Genomic DNA, 27,107 nt, shown 5'->3' with positions numbered 1-27,107 from the left:
GACCACATAGAGCATATAGACTACTTCTGAACAAAACAATAATTGAACACTTCATCAATTCAACAAATAATATTCAAAACAAAAAATATTCTGTTTCGTAGACCTGAATTATGTAGATCTAGCAAACAGCCTCAGTGCTTCTTTCTAAAGTCTTCGCCTCTTTTCAGCAAAGAAGAATCAGATGAACATGACATCAATTAGATGCTGAGATTCGATATTTTCAAATCCAGTGAATCAGTGAAGAAAGAATTATCCAGGCAAGCAAAAAACTCAAAAATAAACTGAGAAGCAGTACTCATAATTTTCCCCCTGAATTACTGAAAAGTGTTCTCATTCACTTTATAGAGTACCTTGTCACATTTTTGATATTTTTGTCAGGAATATTCTCAGATCAAATGTTGCTGGCAATGGTGTTACCACTTCATAAAAGTGAGAACTAAACTTAATAATTTTTTTAATTACCATAATTTGTTCAATAATTTTCATTATTTCGAAGACTCCAGTGCTTGTGGTGTTTTTCTCTGGATATGAGTAAAGCCTTTGACTCTGTGGACCGTTCAGTTTTAGTACAAAAGCTGTCTCAGCATGGAATAAGAGGTGAAGCCTCACATTTCATTACATCATATCTTAGCAATAGAAAAAAAATTGATAAACATCAAGCAGAAGTTTTTCACTCTAAAAAAGCCGAATTTCATTCAGGTGTTCCACAAGGGAGTGTGCTAGGTCCTTCGTTGTTCATTATCAATATTATCGATTTTCCTGGCATTTTTTGAAACACCAACATCAATCTTGTCTTTCTTGCTGATAATTCCAATCTCGTTTCACCTCTTGACTGCAATATGCATTCGGCATTGAATGTTGTTTCTACATCCTCAACATATTTCATTCGAAATGAACCTCTTTTGAATACAGACAAAACCAACTGTATAGTTTTCTGATTGATTCGGCCGTTACTTGATGAAGATCCACAGTAATTTCAAAAACTACACCTCACGATATAATCTCCATAAACTTTATTTGAAAAATATATCACAATATGTTTCGGCAGTACCTTTCTCAAGTGATCTGAATTCAAATCATTCACCATTAACAGTCAGAGAAGAAGGCAGACGGCATACTTTCATGAATATAGTTTTTGATTTGTTGTGTAACATGGTACCATATCCGATGCAAGAATTTTTCTTGGCAATTTCATGAAGATTTCAGAAAACACTAGAAAGATGAATACTTTCATCAGTTATTAACATTTCCATCATCTTGACAACTATAAACATGATATATGAAAAAGTAAGTTTCATTGTATTTTAATATTTATATCTCTCAGACAAATGAGTTCATATCTGTCTCACACCTTTTCATTTTCATATGTTACTGACCTCATTCACATGTTCAATTCAAAAACTTCAATGAATTCATCAATCTGTTTATCTTTTCTCAACATCACTGAAGCTGATGGTTGATTCATATCTTTCCGGTTCAAAATGAACATATTTCCACCATTCCCAAACAATCTCCCATATTGATACCGACTCCTATTCAACCAAAGATACTTTTCTGTTCTTCCTTTGGTATTCCTTAGGGAAAGCTATTCACACTGTAGAATTAATAGCCCATTCGAGGACGAAAGCTCCCGCAAATGAAATCCAAGGCGAATTGCAAGCTCATATCGCAACAGCAACATGGACGACTTTCGTAAACACCAGATCAAATACCGCCATAAATAAGTTGATATGAGCTGGAAAATACAACGTTGTAGACAGTTTAAGTTGTTTATGAGTATAGTTACACTCTATACCCGAGCAACACAATGTGGACCGCGATGCGAATGGCTGACTTCTTCGTGATAATATGTATCTCGGGGAGGAATAGACCAAGCCCCCATTGAGAAATTAAATGTAGGAGTAGTGGGAGAATCAGCCTCCTTGCGGACATTTCATACAAAATCAACTTGTAAGTAAGTGATGATATGAAATCAGAGAATATTCATACCGTACATTGTGTGCGACTTCAAACCGCAACACCCTGGCACACTGCCAGAAACGACTCTCCTCCTGACAGATTGACTATCGTCTGGATTCTTGGCCATACTGGCCTGGAAGGCAATGAGGCTACTGATTCCCTTGCAAAGGAGGGTGGTGCAAGGAGCTTCATCGATCCAGAACCTGTCATTGGGATCGCTTTAGGCTTTGCCAAACAAAGATTGAACACCTGGATGACAAGCAGATTTATAGACTTTTGGCGGAATCTTCCAGGATTGGCTCCCTCCATGGCGTTTATTTATCCACCCTTCGAAACTCGATACCAAACAGTTGTAGGACTACAGTAGGACGATGTCAAACATGCCTTCTCACATGTCACTGTCATTTGAATAATCATTTGCAGAGACACGGACTATCGGAAAACAGTGCCTCTGTTTGGAAAATGATGGAACAGCAGAGCACATACTTTGTGCCTGCCCCGCTGGGGACCAAATCAGGTTTTTAGAGTTCGACAGAGCCGTACTGTCATCATCTGACCTGAAAGACCACTCACCATACAAACTAATCGGCTTCGTTAAGAAGCTGAGTTTATTTGGTCGAGTGTGGATAGATGTGAGCCACAATAAACTCTTGTGGGTTGCGGTCGAATAGACCCACTCACTTTGGACCCAACCTAACCTAATCCTGTTATTTTGGAACCCATGAACCGGTTCTGAAAAATATAAATTTTAAATTACAGTACTCGACAAGCGCTATCCAAAAATGTTGATTGATATGGATTTTTATCATTTCCAAGGCCTACTATGACCTGCTCAATGGGTCGATATTTCGGGAAGGGTCATTAGGCATTTTTTATCGGAGAAGTGGATAGCCCATTCGAATCGGGCATATTCCAAAGCCCTTTATACAAGTTTCAGCTTAATATCTCATACAGTGCGTTAGTGATATGATGACATATTCCCAAATCAATGTTTTTTGACTGACCCTGTATAATAAACTGGACACTTCACAGAAAAGGTGTAGTAGCCATTGGGAAGAAAAACACATGAAATATTCAAATACGAAGTTTCGTCATCGTTAAAGGTACCTACAGATAGATGTCCCTAGTTGAAAGTTGAAAATGTTTTATCCATTTCGTTTGATTTTTTGTTATAATGAGTAGTCAATCAACGATTGTGAAAATACCCTTTCATACGCTTTTTAAAACATTTGTCTCAATCCGGATTAGAAGGAACAGCCAGTGTGGTGAAATAGTTCCAGGTCAATTGAGAAAGACCCTCCAAAATTTGAGACGACGTTATGAAAAATGTATAGAGCTTGTAGAAGAATATATTGAGAACTCCAATATCTAAAATAGCTGTTCTATTTTCCATTTGATTTATTTCACTTGTTGGTAATTTTTTTAAATTGAAAACACGTTTTCAACTTTTGATTTGTTGATTTTGATTAAACTACAGACAACTCCATGAAACGATAACAACCTGAGTAACTTCGTAGCTGAGTATACAAAAATTTATTCAATTGTAATTTATTCTGTAAAATTCATAGATTTTCATACAGGGCCAGTCAAAAAATCATGGATTTGGAAATTTTTCATCATATAACTAACACCCTGTATAATATTATGAGCTGAAACTTGGAATCTAGAACTTCGAAATATGCCCAAATCGAATGTGGTATCCACTGAAGAGAATTGATACATAAATCCTTGGAGAAAGGAAAACCTTCTTCATGTGTATTTATTGACCTAACGAAGGCTTTCGATACTGTCGATCATCAACTACTCCTACAAACTTCAGAAAATAATGGTATCAGAGGGAACTGCCAAACGCTTTCTGAAAGCTTTCTTCGGAATAGAATACAAGTTGTGCGAATTGCAGATACAATTAGCAATCAAAAACAAATAGAATGTGTAGTCCCACAAGGACGGTACTGGGTACTCAGCTTTTCAATTTATATCTTAATGAATTATTCAATTCGGACAGCGTTGGGAAAATAATTGGATACGCAGACGATACTGCGATATTTTATGAGGGAGACACTTGGCTTGATTTGGAAAACAACGTAGAAACAAATTTTCACTTGCTCAAAAAATGGTTTGACCAAAGGCTCCTGACAGTGAATCTGGAAAAAACTAATTTTCCTTCCAGCTGCAATCTATCCAATGATTGTCCATTTGACACTCTTGATGTCGACGAACAAGGAAAAACAATAAAAATAGATTTCCTGAGAGAATACTTGGGCCTCTATATAGATAGAAACTTAAGGTGGGACTCTCATATGAAATATACAATGAAAAAACTCCCAACAATGCTTCACAACTTCCGTTCCTTGAAAAACTACTTATCTCACAAGGAACTTAATCAATTATATAGTTTCCTAGTAGAGATCCATTTGAGATATAGTATAACAGCATGGGGATCAGCTCTGCGTGTACACCTCAATCCGTTAGACGTATTATTCATGCGATTCATGCAGTTGAACATGTCTAGAAATTCACGTTTCTCGTCAGATCTCCTGTATAAAAAGTGTGAAGTTATGGATATGAGACAATTATATTGCTATTGTACAAACGTGAAGTATCATTTCAGAAAAATTAAGCATCATCACGAAACCACGACTATAACACACGACATCGCAACCAACTAACCTTTCCTACTGTTAAAAAGTCAATTTCAAAAAGAGCATATTCTTCCATGGCAACTAAATTATATAACACCGTACCTCACAAAATAAAAAACTCTTATTCCAAACCAATATTCAAAAAACAAATAAGGAAACACATTCTCCAAAAAGATAGAGAATTTAAAAAAAACTGATGGATTCATCCCAAAGTTGTATCTGCCTGTATTGTAAGTAGCATAATCTTATCCATATTGCCTAAGATTTTATCTATTTGTACATTGATATTTTATTTTTATAGAACATGTAATATTTGTCTAAGGTTTTATCTATTTTCCTTACTCTTTGTTTGTCTAGTATTTAATCGGCCTATTTTACCTCAAGCCGAAATATAATTTGCTTAACTATAAGACCAAATTCACAAAATTCAATGAAATATTTTGTAGTTTCTACTCCGTAAAGGCCATACTTATTTTTATACAAATATTTATGTACTTACATATCCTTTACAACTTCTTGCGAAACAAGACCTCTGCTCTTATCGCCAAACCACTTGTGTTCACATATTTTGTTTTGATTGAACTCTAATCTGTATAAGTTGTGAATAGAGTTATTATTATTATTTTTTTTTTTTTTTTTTTTTTTTTTTTTTTTTTTTTTTTTTTTTTTTTTTCACCGTAGTGTGCGCTGGTCAGGCCCTATCCCCCGAAGCCCCGATACATTCGGGAGGGCGCGCCAGCATAATCAACCAATGACCACTCCCCACACCGTGGGGTAAGTGATCATTGGGTCCGAGAATCATGTGCCCTGAGCAAACGCAGTGAGCCAAGAATGACAGCCTTCTGCATCTGTGCGGCTAAGATTTCTGCCTTAATGCGGCAAGCCGGTATGATTTTGAGATTCGAGAGTAGAGAAGACATCATTCCACCAAGGACTCCAACAATCAGAACGACCATCTTGACAGAGTGATCTGGATAGAGTCTGCGGAGTTCGAAGAGAAAATCTCGATATTTTATCCGTTTTTCCTCCTCTTTTCTGACGATATTCGTCTCGCCAGGAGCTGAAAACTCCACGACAAATATCGTCTTGATCTGGTGGTCGAGAAGAACTACATCAGGCTTATTAGCTTGTATGAGCCTGAGGGTGGGGAACGAATAGTTCCAATAAATTCGGCACTTCTCGTTCCCCACAACGGATTCAATATCCCCCGGAGCGTAGGGCAACACCGGTGTCTCGTCAATACCGTAGGAGTGCCGTAGATGATAATATAGCACCCTTAGGGCCGCGTTATGTCTATGGATATAGGCCGAGACCGCATATGCTGGACATGCTGATAGCAAGTGCATTAGGGTCTCGGGCGCCTCGCGGCAGGCCCTGCACCTTGTGTCAGGAACCTCTATACCCATCACGCGACTGCGGTAGACTAAGGTGTTAAAGACACCATCCTGGCAAGCCATGATGAACCCCTCAGTTTCCGACTTCAGCCCACTCGACCTGAGAAAAGCGAACGTCAGGCGCTTTGATATTATTATTATTATTATTATTATTATTATTATTATTATTATCAAGAGATCTTTCAAATGAATAAAAAATGTTGATTATACCTCACACACAATCTGTATTATTTTCATTTGAAGATAGGAAGCCCTTTATGAAAAACATATTTTCAATTGATGTGTTGAAATATATTTTGCCGTCAAATCATTTTGCTAGTGGTAACATGAATGTTTCTTGAATATTTCAGTTCTGAACACTGGGAGTTTCTCTCAACCCCAATGAAGCTGAATAACTGTGCCTCTATAGCGAATTTTAGGAAATGAAGGATCCATAAATATTTATTGACGTCTTCCACAGTCACTCAATTATCAAAACCATCATCATTTCTGTTTGATATATCGCAGTGCCTATTTTAGTTTCGCTAATTAAGCTTTATCAAACATCTAAACCAAACAACCAGACAAAGCTGATATTATACAGTGGAATTGCGATCTCAGCGTAAACACACTATATGAGAGATGAATTGGGGTTACGTGTAATTTATACCTACAACCCCTCATGCGAGAAATTTTTGTGGTTAGTGGAATTATAGGATCAGTTACGATTTTGGAGGATAGATCTCACTGTTATATAAGAGAGTTGAAGAGAGAGATCGTTGTACCTTCAATGAGGTATCGCATTTTGTAGATTATAAGGAACAGGAGCAACGTGCTAACTGAAACCATTTTTTCTGATATTCGTACCAGCGGCGGCTCGTCAGAGGAGGCAAGGGAGGCTTAGCCACCCCATAAAGTTTGAGGCTATTCATCGCAATAAATTAAAAGATATTGATAAATAATTATGATTATTTTCTTCTAAAAATCCTTGGGTATCATTACTTTACCATTAATTTTTAATATAAAAACATAATTTGCCCGAAAAAACACTATCACTCACTACGTAGTACGTACCACACTATATCCTGCATCAAAAAAACTCAAACGCACCGCCCATGAACGAATAACGAATAAACTATCAACCCTAAATAATAAATGCCATACGTTGCAAGGGAGCCAAGCGTCCGACCACTTAAAAAAAAGGCTCCACGAGACCGATCCAACCGATACATCCTGATGTGTAACTCCAGTTGCAAAAATTATAGCGTCACAGCATCAGAGGAGGCTTGCCTCCAGTTGGTCTCCGTTAGTGTACGAATGCGTGCGTTTTTTATTTAATTATTCGGACGGGTTACCGTGACGGACCGGGAGTAAAAAATATTCCGGTAAATCGTTTTAGTGTTTCTTGATGATATTTGTTATTTGTGTATAAAACAGGCAGTATTATATTATAGCTGTGCTTTTTGGTAAAATTTTTAATGTGTTTTTAAAGCGTTTTCTTTCAATTTCAAAGTGTTTTCAGGTTTTCACTTTTCGGTAAGCTTTTTTTTCATTTATTATGGATAAGTTGGACGAAATTAAAAAATCTGACGATATAGTCGATTGGTTACTGACAAATAATTTTAAGTCTTTATCTTATAATAATAAATTTTACATTATTAAAACTCTGGAAAGGCCTCAACCAAATTTGATTTCAATTAAATTGTCAGATAATCGACCAAAGCGTGGATTTATTATTAGTTGGTACGATAAATGCGATTGGTTAACCGGTTCCTATAAACGGGAAAAACTTTTTTGTTGGCCCTGTGTTTTATTTTCCGTACAAACCGAATACCAAACGTGGTCTAAAATAGGATACTCCGATATAAAAAATTTACCTCGTGTTATGGGACAAATATGATTCACAATTTGGCAATTTTTTAAACGGTAGCGTTTTTTCGGGCACGTCAAAAACCATCCAAAATGAGCTTATTATAGACAGTGTGGCATACATCATTAAGGAAAATATAAGCAAGGAGATTGAAAATGTTTCTTTTTTTGCATGGGAAATTGATGAAAATACCGATATTACCTGTACATCACAACTTTCAATCGTTTTTAGATATGATAAAGATGGTAATGTGGTAGAACGTTTTATGGGTTTTCATGATGTTTCATCAGCTGACGATTTGTTTAATTTTTCAATTCGTACGTGTGACACCTATAATTTTAGGCAAAAGTTAATTGCGCAAACCTATGATGTGGCTGCGGTCATGGCCGGCCATTTGAATGGTTTACAAACTAAAAAAATACCCATAGCTCCTCATGCACTTTTTACGCATTTTCATGCCCATGCCCTAACTTTAGTATTAAGAAAAGCGTTCAACAACATAAAAATTTTCGCGCCTCCGGCGGGCTTGTCTGTGTGTATATAGTCCATATGACTTAAGCCTCCCCTGTTCTCCAATGTACGAGCCGGCACTGATCCGTACGTGCAATGTGAATGAATAACTTTTCAGGTATTTTAATTATAGTTTATGCATATTGGGCAACGCATAATACTTTGAAACTCGAATTTCAACTTTCTTTGGTGAAGTCACCAAAAACTGTTCACCATCTCTTTTGAAATTCCTTCGTGTTTACTCATATGTTTCTTTTAAAACCGTTCTGAGAAATCTTGTTCAAATTTTATTTTTTCACGAGAGATTTCTTTCCCAAAACTAAACTTTGCTAAAATATATTCGAAGAGAATGGCTGAGAATGAATCAAATGAGCTTGTGAGTGTATTTCATCAGTACGGATTTCCATTGTCTGATACAATATGAATTGATTTGAAATCCCAAGTTACGTCACGACGTTTCGATTGTTAGTATCCACAATCGTCTTCGGGTGATAACTGTTATCACCCAGTTATCACTAACAATCGAAACGTCGTGACGTAACTTGGGATTTCAAATCAATTCATTTTATATTAGACAATGGAAGTCCGAACCACGAAACATTGTCCAACCACCTTCAAACAAGCTTGTGAGTGTCATCATATACTGTCATTGTAACAGTAGTTTTTAAGAGAGGGCTTTTCCTCCAGTTCGTTCCTGAGAGTAACTTCTTTACATGATTTACACATCTATGTGAAGATTTGGTTTTGAAAATGATTGCTTTCTTTTTTTGGAAATAATGCGAAGTCACAGTGATTGCGTTTTGAAAAAAAAAATTGAAACAGAAATCAAATACAATAAATTTTCTTATGATACTAGTTGTATTGAAAAATTGTTTCAAATTTTAGTCAAGAATAGTCAAGAATAGTCAAGAAAAAAATGTTATTCAGGCAATATATATAGAGTACTGGTGAATTATTTCGGATTTTATGGAGTAGATTAAAAAACGTGGAAACATCACAATTATTAGTCAATAAGGATCAGTTATGGATGAGCAGAAAGATTTTATGGATATTAATGATGATAATGAAGTCTATTAAAATCTGGCTGAAAACACAGTTATCTTATATTGCAACTATGAGAAAATAATAAATGGTAGATCCTTCATGCTTCAAGAGATATTTTCAGGCATATTTGGCTTCAGAGGAAAAATTTGTGTTATAATAACAAGAAGACAACAGAAAAAGTTGTTGAAGATCACCTAACAATTCACCAGTTTTCCTTTGAACATAATTAAGGTATCGAAAACCACCACTGAAGAACGAAACACTGATGAAGAAAGAAACGCCTCTTACTGAAAACATTAACCACAAAAAGAATAATTCCTTGCAAAAGATGCAAATCTTGCCAAGGTGAGAAGACACCGCTAACAAGATAATACTACGAATATCGATGAATAGAATCATTTTTGTTACCATTATTCTATATTGATATGATCCAAGAGATGTGATGAATAGAAAGACAACAAACAATTTTTCAAGAAATGAAAAATGGAATACATAGTTCCTTGTGAAAATGTTTTTTTTTTGTATTTTGCACCACTTGAAACATCCGAATATACTATAAATCGCTCACAGATACATTTCTACACTTCTGTACTGAGAAAATTTGGCTTCTGGATTACTTTGAAGAATAAGTGACCTGTATCTCAGAGATAATTTGGCGATCAAACTTATCTGAATGGAAATGCAACTGTAGAAGTTTTGAGGTTGAATTTTTGGGGCTAACTCTATATTTCAATACATACATCTATGTACGAGGGTGGTTTGAAAAGTTTTCGACCTCAAAATGAAGATAGCAGCACTCGTTGATGACAGCTACTCAATTTCATCTGTTGACAGTTACTCACTAAAGTTTAAGCTATTTTGCACGTGCATGGTATGAGTGTGTTAATGTGAGTGTTTTTATGAAAATGGACAAAATCGAGTATCGAGCTGTCAATTTTTTGAAAGGCAATACGTCTACGCAAATCAAAGATGAATTGGAGTACCACAGTGAAATTTTGGGCAGCTGAATTTGAACGTTTGGAGAACAATGAACGTTTGGGAAGTCCAAAAACTGCAACTACCGACGGAAACATCGCCACAGTTCACCAACTATTGCTAGACGGTCACCGATTTAGGCATGAAAAACATATTCGTGCGTTGGATGCCGCGTTTGCTCACGTAAGATCAAAAGCGTGTTCGAATGAACATTTTCAACGCTTTGTTTCCGCAGTTTATGCGAAATAAATTCGAGTTCAGTTGTGAATCAATTACTGTAGATAAAACTTTTATACACCATTAAACGCCCGAAACGAAAATAAAATCCAAACAGTGAACTGCAAAGGGGAAACTGGCTCCAAAAAAGCAAAAACCGGTTTTACGGCCGAGAAAGTGATGGCGATTGTCTTTTGGGATAGTCATGGAGGTATTCTAATCGATTATCTTTAAAAAGGAAGAACCATTACAGGAACATACTATGCATCACTACTTGATGAGTTAAAGGCAGAATTCGCGGATAAACGGCCATATTTGCAGAAAAAAAAACTGTTTCACCACTGTGTCACTGCGGTTGCCATGACGAAAATTTACGAATTACGTATTTAATATAAATTGATTTGATAACCCTGAAGAAATCAAAAAAGATTAAACGAAAATAACAATATTATTAAACAGAAAACTGAGATTACAAAGAAATAACATACAACAATAACCAAACAAATAAAAATTGAAATATTAATGAAAGCTTGAAAAAAAATGAAAAATGAAAAATATTATTACCAAAAAATGAAAAAATAAAAAATTAAAAGATTTGAAACCATGTTATGTCACAACGTTCGATTGTTAGTATCCACAATCATCTTCGGATGATAACTGGACTTATTCCTCCGAGATCTGACTATTTATAGGTCATCTATATATAGGACTATATATAGATGACCGTTTGGCGGGAGTTGGTTGTTTTTCGCTTGATTTATGATTCTCCGCACACGCAGGGTATCCGGTTTTCGTGAGGCTGCTACGGATGTTGTTCCCAGATCTGAAGCAGGTCCTGATGTTATACTTGGACCCAATCCATCTCATTCATTCCGATAATCCTCTGATGTAGGGAAGTACAAATACTGGTTGTGGCGGCTCCTCTTCCTTGTGGAGTCATTGCTGTCTTCTAGCTAAGGCCTGTTCTACTAACACTTTAGAGTAACCATTCCGTTGAAGGTCATTTTTGATGATGCCTAGTTCCTTTTCGAGACCTTCCTTTGTATTCCAGAGCCCAAAAGCATGGTCCAGTAGAGTCATGATGATTCCTCTCTTAGTCGATTGATGATGGTTGGATTTCTGGTTCAGATACTGTCCTGTGTGAGTGAGTGGGTTTTCGATATACAGATGTTTCCCATTGAGTATCGGTCCTCTTCACCAATACGTCTAAGAAAGGCAATTCGTTGTGGATTTCCTTCTCCATTGTGAAAGTGATGGAAGGCCTTACGTTGTTGATGTGCTTCAGGAAAGTGTCTAGCTCTGCATTTCCATGGTTCCATATTATGAAGGTGTCGTCTGCGTATATCAACCAGACTCGGGGCTTCTTGTGGGCTTCTTCCATTGGCAGTCCTTTATCTTGCGTAAAGAATTCGTCCTTCAGTTGAAAGTAGCAGTTTTGTATGCAGCATCCTAGTAATTTCATGATCACTTGTATCGGTAAGTTTGTTCTATCTTTCAGGTTCCCATCTTTGGATAGCTTCTTCTGTATGATTTGAAGTGCTTCTTCGACCGGAACGTTGGTGTAGAGGCTTTTAACGTCGAAACTGATCAGTTGATCCTGCTCTTTGAGTTCGATTTCCCCTAGTAGTTCAACGAAATGCCTTGAATTTTTCACAAAAGATGATGTTTTGCCTTGCAGTGGTTTAATTATTGGTAATGAAAATCTAGACAAGTTCTGAGAGGCTAAATCTATGGAGCTAATGATCTGCCTGAGCGAAACATCCTTTTTATAGATTTTGGGTAGTCCATACAAGTGGGGGTGCTTAGTGTGGTGCGGTGTTAGCGATGATCTCTCTCTTTCCGTAAAATAGACTTGGTTTTCCAAAGTCTGATAAAACTTCATATAAATTAATGCAATAAGGTCTCTTACGACCTTCGTGTTTTTTCCTTTCTGAAGCACCTCTTCGATCTTCTGTTCGTAGAGATCAGTATCCATCACAACAGTAGCGTTTCCCTTGTCTGCAGGTGAGATCTTGATGGTGTTGTCTCTACGTAGCCCGTTCAGAGCTCTTCGTTCTTCATTGCTGATGTTAGAAATTGGAACTGTTTCTCGATCTAGCTGTTCTCTGATTTTCCATCTGAATTCTTCTGCCTGGATCTGATCAATGAGGGAACTGGTGGATTCTACTGCAGTTATTATTTCCAAAGTGGGCACAGATGTTGGTGCAATGGCGAAGTTTAGACCTTTCTCCAACAAAGATTCCTCTATTTCCGTGAGGGGACGGGAGCTCATGTTGATGACGTTGGCGGCTTAATAGTTGTCCTGTTTTTGTTCTGCATTTGGGCATTGTTTCCTCACCAACTTTCCCCACTTCCTGTTGTGGGTATTCTCCATGTCTTGTCGAATCTTCAAGCACGTGCTTTCAATCTTGGCAAAGATTGGTCCATGATCCTCTTCCAAGGTCTCTCTTCTCATTTCTTTGAATCGTTCTGTGGCATCGTGCATCGGAGTTGACCACTTTCAACGGTGATAATTAATTTGAGACCTTATTAATGCTCGGTTACGACTTACGGTTTGAGCTGCTTCACTATTTGCCTTACTCACCTACCTGACCTAGCATCAAGCGACCTCTTTTTGTTTTCTCATCTGCAAACTGCGCTCGATGGACAGATAATTTCATCAAATGAAGAGGCAAGCACCTTCTTGAATATTTATTTTGCAGAGAAAAATGCTGAGTACTATTTGGACGGGTTCACAGAGATAGGAGCAGGAGAAGTGTGTAGAGTTCAAAAGAAAAATTTAAAAAAAAAATGAGAAAATGTCACCCTCGTATTTTCCTCTGATTTGTACTGATTCTGAAACTATCTATCACTGGCAGCGGTTATTATTATGGTATATAATAATGAAATAATTCATCTCATCTGTGAAGAATGAAGATATTTTTCCAGCTTTCAATGGTTCAAACACGTTTCGTCAAGGACGACGCTTTTCCAATTCATCTAACACATTCTAGTTGAGTTTTCCTTCGAAGTTTTGACGTGTCGTTAATCATCTAATTTAATCAAATGTAGTTTTGAGCAGTATTATCGATCACTTTACGGGTTTCTCTCGATTACTACCGCCTCATATGACGGTTAACATCGAGCTTATCAAATGGTGGGTTTAATTCAACGTTTTCACCTTCCCTAACTCCATTACCTTCCCAAAGGTTTCTCTATTATACCGCGGTTGAACGCTTTCTCGCATGAATTTTTTATTTTATGGTCGGTTTCGTACCGCAGGACTCTGGGAAATATGTGTGCAGGCCCTTTTTTATATCTCTCACCCCGTGTAATCTGATCCACAATCTTTATATGGGATGGTGTTATGCGATCATCAGTAAACTGCGTAAAGTATAATTTATCTACTAGGTTAGACGTATATATGTTCTGAAATTCATTTTTTGGGAGACGTCAACAAGAATTTAAATTTTTAGCTGTCATTTCCATACGAACGACAGCTTCCCAGAGCCAGAAAATATACGACTTAGGCTTTATCGAGGTCTCATCTCCTAACATACGATTCATAACAGGGATTGGAAGGACGTATTGAAACCCATTCATTCCAGAATTATTATTATAAAACAATCTTTCACAAATGCGGGGATTTCATGGGCAGAACTCTATGAAGAAACGAATAATACTTATATAATTGTTGAAATCATGATGTCCAAAACAAGCACTTTCCCAATCACCAGAAATGCAATACTCTTCTCGACGGGCGTTCCACAAACCCAGATGGCGTCTTCATGAGATGAAATTTTTTTTATTCATTCCACGCTGAATATATGCTATGAGGGAGGTTCCATTTTTAGCTTTCATCAGGAAATATGATGATATTTCCAATATTCAGCGAAAGAATTCAAAATATGTTCACGTGTATCCTTCCAAAAATATCAGTAATAATCGCAAGAAAGCAGTTGAATACAATTATAAACAGGACCGTATTACCTACAATCGCAATAACCTACAATTATGACAATGCGTTTGAAAATTAATGTCTTGAATGAAACTGAGAACATAGTCAACAATGAGTTCATTGGAATGAGAACAAAAAACAAACTTTCATTTCTTCGGCTTATCATCTTATAGTCCTGTCACACTACTAAAATCAAACACCCAAGGTTATTTGTTGTTCACTTGTTGGGCCTGTTCATTTTCTTCACAGAGTATATGCAGTCCTACATGAAAACAATGGCAGAATACAGTTTCTTCAAAAGTACGTCACAAAATACAAAATCTTGAATCTACATACATTTCAGGAATATAGATCGTATAAGTTGAAAATCAGCACAAGGAATTTTTAAAAATAAATAGATGAAAGAACATGTTAAAAATCAAAATACGTCACATTTCTTAGATACATCACACACTGACTGAGATTTTCAAATAAAAATATTTGATTTGAATACACACCTTGAAATCCCCAATACTTCAAAGCTCCAGATCGAGTGAGAATCATCTCAAAGAATTCAGAAAGTTGCTTAAAACCTCAATGAGGTGTATTTTCTGAGGGACTCTTTTATATATCGCTTAGTAGATGGTGCTACGCTCATACAGAGCCTTTGTGTGGATGGGATGAGCAAAATCATTTTTATATCTTGTTTCATCAAAGTAGATTTTACGGTGTTTCTCTAAAAGATTTGAGTGAGCGATTAGAGATTTTATTGTTTCAAAGATATATACTGTTGGTACAGTAAATAACTCATTTGATCTGGAGATTCTCCTACAGAAATCCCTAGAACGTTTATTGAAAAGTACTCGTGTTCCATTTTTTTGGCCCAGAAAAACTCCTCATAATCCATTACTTGAACTCCAAACTGTTATTCCTATCCTCATGATAAAGTAGAAATTACATAATAAACTGTGAATAACACTTCGAGATCAACATATTTTTCAAATACTCTCATCCCATATATTACTCAAAACAATCTACTGCATATATTGTCTATCTGAATTGTCCAATTCAAAGTATCATCATTGTTGATGCCCAGAAATTTCATTGTGGTATTGCCAATATTTTTTCACAATCAAATGTTGCAGGATGTGGCGTTTTTGAACTGTTGAGGCAGTCAGTGTTCCTTTCATTCAGAAATAACTTGTTCTCGAGATAACATCTGTTCTTGATCACATCGAGTGAAGTGGCACCAATCAGCAAGAGATTGGTGTTATCAGTTTAGTTGATCAGATGAACAGAATTTAGATTTTTTGTAGCGTCGCCGATGTTATTGATGAAAATAATGAATAGTATTCGGCCCAGAATACTACCCTGTAGGACTCCTATTGATGTTGCCAAGGCTTTTGATCTGACTGTTTTGTTATTAGTCAGTGGGCTATGAAGGAATTGTTCTGTGTTTCTGGTTGAGTTCTACTATCTCATGTCTCTTTTTGAAATGGAAACACTCTCCCCAAAAGAACGATTGATTGAATGGGTTGAAACTATTTCATGTGCACATTCTTCCATTTTATGAATTGGTATTTCATGAATACTCGTGCTTTTCTTGTATTTGTTGAAGGGATTTGTAACATCTTGCAGATCATAGGATGCAAATTGTCCATTTTGAGATAACTCTGTAACTTCTTTGATAACTTGTCACATTGCTTGGGATTCATTTGTCTGACTCAGATACTCTGTTCGTCTAGTTATCTTTTTCAAAAAGTTATTGTAATTCTTTTTTTGCTCGTTGTATATTGCCTCATAGTTTGGGTCAATTTAAGAGATGGATTGAAGAAAAATCAATCCATTTTTTCTTTGTGTTATTTCTGGGAAGTTGGAAAGTCTTTCAAGTTGGGAAGTTTTTCAGGAGATTTTATTTGTTTTTTTAATTTTTGCAAATCAGAATAAAAACCAAAAGTTAAACTGAAGTGTGAAAAATCATCATTTTAATTTCCCGTAGTGTGAACAGCTAACCAGGTTTCACACCCAAGTTGTATACAAAAATCACTCACTCATTCAGAATCATAATGACTTCTCATTATTTCTTTTGTTGATTGTTTTTTTTCCACTTAACAAGTAACTTTTGACCTTAGTGGTCCGATATACCTGTTCCAACACCTTTCCCTTTCATAGGAGAACCCTTTGTTGATAAATTATGGAAAAATTGATTGCAAAATGTGTTTTTGTATATAGTTATCGTGGATCAAGAGTGTGCAAATACTATTTCCTCGAAGCATCCTACCCTTGTTCACGAAATTAATTGAATGAAAACAAAACATCAGTACCTACTATATCAGAAGCCACAATTTCAATCGAGAAAGCTAAAATTAAACTTGTAAGCATCATTTGTGCAGATGTCTAGCATTAAATGTGCATGGGAATATTCCTCAATGTTTGAAAAATTGAAAAACTTATTATTCACAATAAAAATTAGTGAGTACAAGTTTTTTATTGAACAATTCCTTTCATATAAACAAAAATATAGTTTGTTTTTTTTTGTATCATCCAATTCCTGCCAAAAATTTTGTTTGTAGCCCAATCTCTGCTTTATCTTTATATCTTCATACTTGTTACCTCATCCAAGAAACAATGAACCCAGCACAACTTTCAGACAACGCACGATTCATTTCAGAAAAAGTTGAATGCAAATCAAAGATACACAAGGCTACCCAAGACGATCAGTTGCAAATCTAAGCTTTAACTACAAGTTTTATTACAGAACAACTAGCTATTACAGCCTTTACTGTCCTTTAAGACAGTTCAAAAATACTAATGAAATCTACAGTGGGTACAAACATCGCTTTCTGATGTTTCATCACGAATGTCTTGTGATTGAATCTCGCTAGACTCCTTCAGCCTGAATGTTGCAAAAGACACTATGATAGTTGGCCAAAAGATATCAGTCCAAATTTTGAACTTTATGCAAATTGTTAATGAAACATAAACCTCATTTTCACTACTTTGCATATATCAAAAAACTTTCAAATATGTTTTGGTACCAAACCTGATACCTGTGGGTAATATTTCACTTACGCGGGTTAATTTAGGTTGAAGCCCAATCCTGTATCTCGCAAAGATTCATTATTGCTTGCACCAATTCAAACTCCACCAAATAGGTCCAGATTCTAAACAGAGCAATGCGACTCATTTGGTGGACGATCGTTCATTTTCGATGACACGAGTGAAACTCTGTCAAATATAGAATACCTGATCCGGACCTTGTTAGGGCAGGCACGAAGTATGTACTATTCAATCATCTTCCAAACAGTCCGATCTCTCGACAGTGGTGATGTTTTCCGAAGGATATATGGATGATTCGGAATGAGAAAATATTCGCAGATTTTTAAGGAATCTGAATCTTCTTTGTAATCCAGGAATTCAGTGTTTGTTTGGCTGAAGCCTGGAAAGAAACTAGTGAAAAGGTCTGGTCCAATGAAACCTTTTGCAGTGCTCTCTCAAGGGAGTCAGTAGCTTGATTACCATTCAAACAAGTATGTGCAGGAACACATACCAAAGGCAATGCGTTAGTCTTCATATTGAGGGATTTTAAGTAGAAAGATAGGTACGTACAAAGGTATGTAGATAGCTTCAAAGTAAGTGGGTCCATTCGAATCTGCAATACATTCCACGAGGGCTCATTGTGGGTCACACACATCCAATTCCGACAAAACAAATCTTACATTTCGAGGAAAACAAGTAGTTCATTTGATGAGGTAATCTTTGGGATCAGATAGCAAAAGTACAACTTTGCCAAATATTGAAAACCTAACTTGGTGTACCAGAGCCTGCATTTTTCGTAGATAATATCCAGCTCCAAGATTGACAGGCAATGGTACATTTTCTTCAGTTTAGTAGAATCCTCATCGGTGGCGGTGGCGGTGGCGACTAACTACGTTAGGTTGTTCAGCAACACAAATGTATGGCTTGAGAAATAAGCTTCCTATGCCGCATCCAAAGAGACGCTCTATCATAGCTGCAAGATACTTACTCTACCCACCAGCTAGAAAACTCTCTTTCATCCCTCCCAGGCAACTTGTAGACATACGAGTCGAATTTTACCTGTGGACCATCTTCAGGAATGCTTTTTTTTCATAGCCTTAATGATGACTGATGATATTTCATCTGATTGGTCGATTTTGAGGTTGTTGAATGTTGAAAATATGAGATCATCACGCAAGTATCCGTAACAAACTTCTCCTAACTCTACTAACTCTATACCTGACGATACATTTGTTTCAGCACTCTGAGCATTTTTCTTCCCTGATTTGGATGAAACATCGCTCTGAAGTGAGCATTGGCTAACTTACTGGGATGAAATTTGTTTTCTTTTCTGATGCAGATTCGCTTTTCATACCCAACAATTTGTGGCAGGGTAGATTCATAACATCTGGTTTTAAGGAGACTGCATCGATCAGCCTCTTGGGATTTTTACCAGTTCCAAAAGCAATCTGAAATCGCAGAAATCATCCATGATTATCTGAAAAATATTGGCAATGTAGCACAATCGATTTGCTCACTACAATAGCATTACAAAATCGTGGCACTAGAATTTGTACTTGTTCGTCGATATTTCCTGTAAAGGTGGTTAGTTATGCCAACCTAAAACAAAACTTTGAAGTACTTCTTCTTTCATTTCCAAAGTTTTTGATGTGAAACTAATACTCACGAATTACTTCAAAATTTGTAAATCAGAATAAAATATTCAGAACATTATTACTGCAAAAATTGTAAGTTCTTCAGAAAATTATACCTGGAAATGACTCTTTCCTTCCAAAAGTGTTACATTCGTCCTGAAAATAATTGAAATCTTTTGTTGCAGTCGCATACGTGAACCTCGGCACGGCACTAATCGCCGCAGGTCGGTGTCAAGAGGCCGTTTCGGTCCTCCGGCAGGGCTCTCGACTCGACGGCGTCGGCCTCAAGGACCGCAAGGAGCACGACTCGGCCAAAGTGTCAGCACTTCTTCAGCTGGGGGCCCTCTACTCGGACCAAGGGCGGCTGCAGAGGGCGCTCGCGGCGTACAGGGAGGCGGCGCACTCGCTGCCCGAGCACTACCCCCCGCAGGTGAGTTCAGGGTGTAATTGGGGATTGTGGTTAGCGTGATTGTTGAAATGGTCGTTTTATCCACTTTCTCGGAATGTTATTCAATTCCAACTTCGAATTGAGAGTTTTGTTCATTTCCAGACACTGTACTCAGACTTTTGTTGAACTTCAAATGCAAATGACTTATAACTGACAATACTGGTTACACTGAATTAATCATCGAAGGTTATGATGGAAGAAAATTCGATAACGAAATTTCAGACAAATTAGAGATAGGGCCAGATTTTCAAGTGACGAACTCTAGGACAACAGTTTGTTCAAGAGGAAATAACGATTGTTTTTGAATGAAAAAAGTTCATTGAAATTCTCTATAGAGGAATAATCTACGAATGAGTTATCTACTAGGTTCTTATGGAACTGATAGCCCCGCTATAGCCAGCTATAAAATCAAAACCTGAAATTTATTTAATCAAATAATGTTTCAATGAAAAGATGAATGAGAAAAATATTGTTCAAAAACTTCGAATATTTCAGTATTCCAGTCTAATTACAGTCGAACAATGGAAAAACAAATTCATCCCGAATGAAATAAAATTTTGAATAGAACTGTTAACGGAATTCTTTCTGTTTGTTATTACTCGAAATATTGGATACTCATGAAACTCCGTATTTTCTAAATGAGCTCTACACTGAGAAATCAAATGTGAAAAGAAATAAACGGTGTTCCAATATCAGTCAAAAGTTCATGGACAAATTGTTACTTGATAAAGAAAATATACAAATGTCGTCGAAATAACCTAGTGGTGTTTGGCATCCAACTCGAGGATAAACTAGAGGCACTTGCCCTACTAAGTTGCCTGCTGGAAATACAAATTGAACTGCGTGACTTGAACAACTTATTCGTAATCACAAACAAAGATAATAGGAAGATATTGAAAATTGAATTGCTGTCCTATTGGAGAAAAATACTTCGAAATACCCATAAACTGAATAACAAAAACATTCTTGTAGCTAATGACTTGAGCCCTGAAGACCAGCTTGTCCATAGGTCACTGAGGAAACATCTCAATACCGCCAAAGAAAACGGAATAAAAGCGACTATACGGAATAATCTACTGGTCATCAATAAAAATACCTATTCTTCAACAGACTTGGAAACGAAACCTGAGGTTTCGTGTAGCGTAAAGCACTCAGAGGATAAAGACGGAAGAGCAAATATAAGAAAAGATCGTTCTTCCCCCGAGGAGACATCTGCCAAAAGAAATATCAGACATAGAGTCCATTCCACCCGAACTAATTCCACTAAACAAGATAAATAAGCGGTTGATAGTGCTTTTTCGCCTTTTTTTGTAACACTTGTATCGATTCATTTATTGTATCTCTTTTTCTCACTTGTGAATTAGATTGATTTCATCGCATTATTATTATTTTGTTCACTGCTGAATCAAAGTTCAATGTCTAAATCTTTCAGTTTTGCTAAATTCAATGTGAGATCTCTGTTCACTGGGTTCAATCAACTAAATTATTATATTTATAGAGAAGACTTGGATACTTTTGGAGTTACAGAGACGTGGCTAAATCCATCTTCAAGCTCGGACGCAGTTAAAATCAACTCCTATCAGTTAGTATGTGCTGACAGAGATGGTTGAGGTGGAGGAGTTGCCATTTTTATCAGTAATAAAATCAGTTCCAAAACAATCTACTCTCATATTAGCTCGCATCTAGAGCAACTATGGATCTCTACTTCTTTTTGTTGTAAGACTTATATTTTTGGAGTAGTTCATCGTCCTCCTTCCGGTGATGTAAATCAATGCTTAAGCGAGCTTGAAGATAGTGTATCCAATTTGTTACCTTCCTTCGGTGATCTTATTATAGACATACTCACAAATGACCAACGATGCCACCTCCTACTAGATTTATTCAATTCTTTCAGTCTTTATCAAATTATTGATGTGCCTACTCGCATAACTTCTAATTCCCAAACACTGATAGATATCATCCCTGTTTCGGACAAAGATAAAGTGTCGTGTATCGAAGTCTCTGATGTAGGTGGAATATCCGACCATTTGGCTGTTTCTTGCAAGATCACCACCATCCATATACCTTTGAAAGTCAAATTTATTTCCTATCGTGATTTTCGCAGCCTCAATCACGAACTATTTCGTGATGATATCCAGAATATTAATTGGGGTGACTTTTATCAGCTTGATGATGTTGATGAAATAGCTATGCTCCTGAACTATTTGACTATTATCCAACTATTCGACAGAAACACCCCCATCCTCACCAAAAAAAATCAGTAAACCACCAGCCCCTTGGCTGACTTACACCATTAAGAAAATGATTGCTCTTAGAGACCGTGCCTTTAAAAAATTTCAGAGAACTCCTCCTCCTACTGCTTGGAATAGTTATAAAGATCTCAGGAATTACACAACCGGAGCAATTCGATTTTATTCTTGCGAAGAAAAATTTTGAAGCAACATGAAACACATTGAGATCACTAGAAATTTTGAGAAAAAGTAACAATACAGAAATCCCGAATAACTTGAAGGACGCGAACTTCATCAACACAAACTTCAGTACAATTCCCAACCTGAGCGTTCAAACTACCAAACTCGTTTGCAGTTATACAGAAATGCCTGAATCGTCTCAAAAGTAAAGCAGTTGGCTCAGACAATATCTCACTCCTAATGATCCATCTCTTAGATAGTCATCTATTGGATCCGTTAACTTTCCTCGCTAATGCCATTTCAACTAAGGGTGTTTTTCCAAGTTGTTGGAAGAACGGTGTGATTATTCCATCAGCCAAGTGCAACTCCCCTTCGAATTTCTCTGACCTGAGACCTATCACCATCCTACCTTGTCTTTCAAAAGTTGTTGAGATGATCATGAAGGACCAAATTTGCAGCTTCATGAATGATCGCCAAATCATCACACCCGTGCAGTCCGGTTTCAGACCTCAACACAGCATAACCACAGCTTTACTTTCCATCACCGACGACCTCTCCAAAGCGGTTGATGAAAGTTAATTAACATGTTCAATACTTCTGGACTACAGTTAAGCCTTCCACACTCTTGACTATGACATTCTGTGCGATAAACTCAGCTTCTTCGGTTGTTCTGTGAATGCGCTGTCTCTGGTTAGAAATTACTTATCGAACCGAACTCAAAGGGTTATGGTGGACAGTATCAGCTCAGAGACACTGAAGGTGTTCCTTAAGGATCAAATCTTGGTCCTTTACTATTCAGCCTGTATATTTGTGACTTCCATCAGTCGGTAGAAAAATGCAAAATTCATCATTACGCAGATGATACTCAACTGTACTTCTCCTTTCAGTTCCCTGACATTGGTTCCGCTCAAAACATCATTAATCGTGATCTACAGACCATCTTTGATATTTCATCAGCTCATAAATTGAAGTTGAACTCCAAAAAGTCAGCAGTAATGATCTTTGAACCGAAAAGATTGCGAGATATTGCTGAAAATAATCTTCATATGCATATAAATGGTGACGTTCTGCCTTTTGTAACTGAAGCAAAGAACCTAGGCCTGTGACTCGATTCTGAACTGCGCTTTACAAAACACGTTAGTCATTTGATTCAAACGTCTTTCAACATCTTGAGGCAACTGTTTCCAAATCGGGACTTACTCATAAAACAACTCAAACTTAAATTATGTGAGGCGCAAATCATTTCGAAAGTTTCATATTGCAATAGCACTAACGGTCCTGCATTACTTCAATCTGATTCCCTCCGTCTTCCACTAGAAACAGGTCGGTTCTGGTCATTCCTGAACACAGGTCTTCTGTTTTCAGTTTCTCATACAACGCAGCTAAATTCTACAATCTCCTGTCCAGTGAATTCAGATCCTACACGTTGAAAAACTTTTAAGAAAGACTCAAAGAGCATTTATTTGATTAGTTCACTTTCCTCATGCTGAGGCTCATGCGTTCACACAAAAGATTTGGTGACTGGATAATCCTTTTTTTTATTGTTTGTATGTACTGTGATTTTCATTTATTCATCTCAAATTTCAGTTTTAAAACAGCATTACTGACACTCCGCCCATTCACCTCAATATTTTTTTTGTATATTCTGTATGTTCTTACAGCAGGTGAATAAAGACGTTTTATTATTACTATTATTATTATAAATGTTCTACAGTTTCAATACAAAACAGAAATCTCAATTTGAAGTGGAAACAGATAAGTAGAGTCATACTTCAGAGTAATTTCTGCAATGATTTCGGAACCCCTCAGTATATACCCAAACTATTTGGCATTTATTTTGAATCATTTGTACGAAGAAATCCGCCATTTCTTCAAAAACCTTTGCTACCAAACATACCCTGGGAAAGTTGATTACAAAAAAAATCCTCAAAAGTCTATCTGATTCAATATAATGTCTTAGTATGTAGTATGAGTCGGAGAAGAAGTCGCTTAGGACAGGAATTGACATTTGCATCTACCAAAAAGGAACAATAGAAGACGTGGATTCAAAATGGAATGAAAATCAGCATCCACTAAGATTTTCAGTCCGCTGTCACGAACAAAGTTTCAAACTCAGATAAAATTGATGTATCTTACTGAAATAACAGACTTACAAACTTTCTATTACAATATTCAATGCAAAGTATTTCCACAATTCCTGCATTTTCAGAACCATTTCGACAGTGGAATATCTCTCCAGACTAGATCATCATCCCGCTAATACGTTCAGAACGTCTCTTCAAATATAAAACCCAATCAATACGGTGCTATCTCCAGCCATAATCGAATCAGACGGCCCGGAGTTGAAACGAACTTTCGAATCAAAAATAAGTAGGTGATTCAAGCGCGGTCAAACCCCATTTCCAGAATCGATAAAATGCAAAATGATAACTTCCGAGTCGCGATTTTCGAGAAATCCGTATTAAAGAGATATAGCAGTTTCTTGAACTTTTCCTAATGTCACGGCGGGGATTTAACCTCGGTTGGTAGATATATCACCTGAAACTGAACATGGGGCGGGAGCTGGAATTTACATCCGGGACGAAAATCACATTACAGCTTTCCGCTTGGTCAATACACATTCATCTTTCAAGCAATCTTGTAGTGCGCTTGTAATATCAATTAGAATCAAAATTTTCTTAGACAGCCAGGCTGCACCCATGGCATCGATAAACTCAAGAGTGACTTCATGACAAGTCTGGGAAGGCTTCTCTTCATGTTATTCGTCATGAATCTGCAACAAACGATAATATTACCATATTGGTGCACGATATCGATTTCCTAATGTCAATGATACATTTTTCCACATTATACCTTATAAAGGATTCAATATCATATCATCAAGCATAATGCAGTAAACAACGGTTTCAAAGCTGAATTAATAGAAATAAAACATTCCAAAAAAGTCTACGTAAAAGCCAGTCGTAACGCTTTTCCTATTGATGAGTTAGATAGTACCAATCAAAATATAGAGCTTCAAACATATTTTGAAGGAACATCAACAAAAATAGCTTCATTTTTCAATAAACAAGATATTCAAATTGCATGTAGAACAGAAAATACGTTAGGAAATTTAATCAGAAATAATAAAGACAAAACATCTAAATTCGAGGAATCAGTAGTATATAAATTGAATTGTTATATATTGATGTATATATTGAACCTCCACATATGTATATATTGAGCTAAACCTCTTTCAATCTATTCATAATTTCAAAACAAAATATTTTCCAGTTTATTGTTAATACAAATCAAAAAATTATAAAACAACTATAAAAATTGAAAATTAATTGGCGCTCCGGGGCAACTCCATTGATTCCAGTGACACATTTGCTTTTTCAGCTGCAGGAAAACCCGGTAAAACCTGCAATACCACATCATTCGAAGATCTTGATCTGCCAATGTCCTCTCTCTCATGAAACAATATGTAACATGTTTCCAAAAGCTCCAATAAATTCAAAATATCGCCAGAACACTTTGATCAAGGCGTGATAACGACCAAATTCATCGCCAGAATCACAGTGAATAATAACTGCATAAATATTATAATAGCGGGGTGCTAGATTGAAGTGTTCATCTATTTGGAACCTTCTTGAGTGTTTGGTGCTTACGTCAGAGGTTGAGTCATGTTTGTAGGTCATCAGTGTTATTATTAGATTGACTGGTGCCTCAGCTATACTTGTTTCTCCATATAAGTTATTGATTTTGGCACATGTTTGACAATACAGTCGATCATCACCTGTTGAAAGTTTAATTTTCAGATGATTTGACAATAAGCTTTGCATGGACTGATTATTAGTCATATTAGGAAACGCTAGTTGAAGTTCCAGAAATTCACATACATTTTTGCTACCTCTTGAACATTTACTACAAAGTAAAAAAGTGGGGATTTTCCAGCGAAAGATTTACAAACACAATGTTCATTGTATGTTCAACAAAGAGCATTCATTATCATTATCATTGGCATGCTATAAATAATCCGTTTTCACTTCGAAGGGTTTCTGAAAATGATCCCAAAACACGAATATCGAAAAAGTCATCAAAACTGAAGGACTTCCGAAGGTTGCATCCCTTACTTATTCACACAACTGCATTCGAAAATGAAGATAAAGGAGTTTCTTGAACTGCTATTGACGTCATGGCGGGGAATTCACCTCGGTTGGTAAATACACCGTTTATATTCGGTCATCGCCTAAGGTAAGTCTGAAATATAGCTCGGTTCGAATAATGGCTGCCAGTTGTCCCTCAATCAGTATTGCGGCCTGAATGTGTGATCGGGTTCGTCCTCAATTTGTCATATCCATCGCCTTCTAGTTATGGACGTCAATCCTTGGAAAAAACCACGTGACAATCCTCCATGAATTCGATTGCGTTCAATGATACAGTACAGGGTCGTACTAGAATGTCTAATTTTTGTGTTTCATTTCGAAGAGCTGATCATTCACTGATCGCACTGAACAATGTTCAGAATCGAAATATCAAATGATCTGTCTGTTCATCTATCTGCACATTTAGTAGAACTATATGGAACTAGAAATCATTTCGGTAAAATTAATTCGGTCTGCACTTTTCAGTTATTTTTTTCTGTAAAGTCGAGAGTTCATCAAAATTCGAATGAAAAAAGTAAGTGGCACTGTTACGTTTCAATTTAGCACTAGATCAAACTGCTCTTATGTGACCTTTCAAAACACTACCTTACCTTTTAAGATCTTTATTCAACGAATATTAACAATGTAATTAAGTTACAAGTATATTTTATTCATTTAACATCATAGTAATGGGAATCTTCCGTTCCATAGAAAACCATACCTGAAATGTATAAGAATAAATGTATGCTCCCTGACTAACTGCTTTGACCAGTACTTACGCATTCTCCTATTGCCAATCGACGTTGGAGATCCGAAATTCCTCGCCAGGCTGAAATAGTTGTTATTGTTTGTTTCTCAGTTTTCTTCACCTATCATTTTTTTTGCCGTTGTCTGCCTTATTCCCTATACCTTTCCAAGAATATTTCTTGCATAGATCGTTATT

At 36.6% G+C, this 27,107-nt stretch overlaps 1 protein-coding gene across 1 annotated transcript in view; it reads left to right on the top strand.

Moving 5' to 3' along the window:
- LOC111502825 (protein O-mannosyl-transferase Tmtc2) overlaps positions 1 to 27,107 on the top strand; it is a 653,196-nt gene that overhangs the window by 471,618 nt on the left and 154,471 nt on the right. The window contains exon 6 of the mRNA XM_074181669.1: positions 19,364 to 19,608. Coding sequence (XP_074037770.1) covers positions 19,364 to 19,608 — 245 coding nt within the window. The remainder of the gene's footprint in view (positions 1 to 19,363; positions 19,609 to 27,107) is intronic.

This window comes from Leptinotarsa decemlineata, unplaced genomic scaffold (genome assembly GCF_025532065.1).
Source record: "Leptinotarsa decemlineata unplaced genomic scaffold, Ldec_3_MD MMD2_tig00026314_RagTag_RagTag, whole genome shotgun sequence".
Classification (NCBI taxonomy): Eukaryota; Metazoa; Arthropoda; class Insecta; order Coleoptera; family Chrysomelidae; genus Leptinotarsa; species Leptinotarsa decemlineata.
The sequence above is the reverse complement of the archived record's forward strand: the minus strand, read 5'-3'. Positions and strand labels throughout refer to the sequence as shown.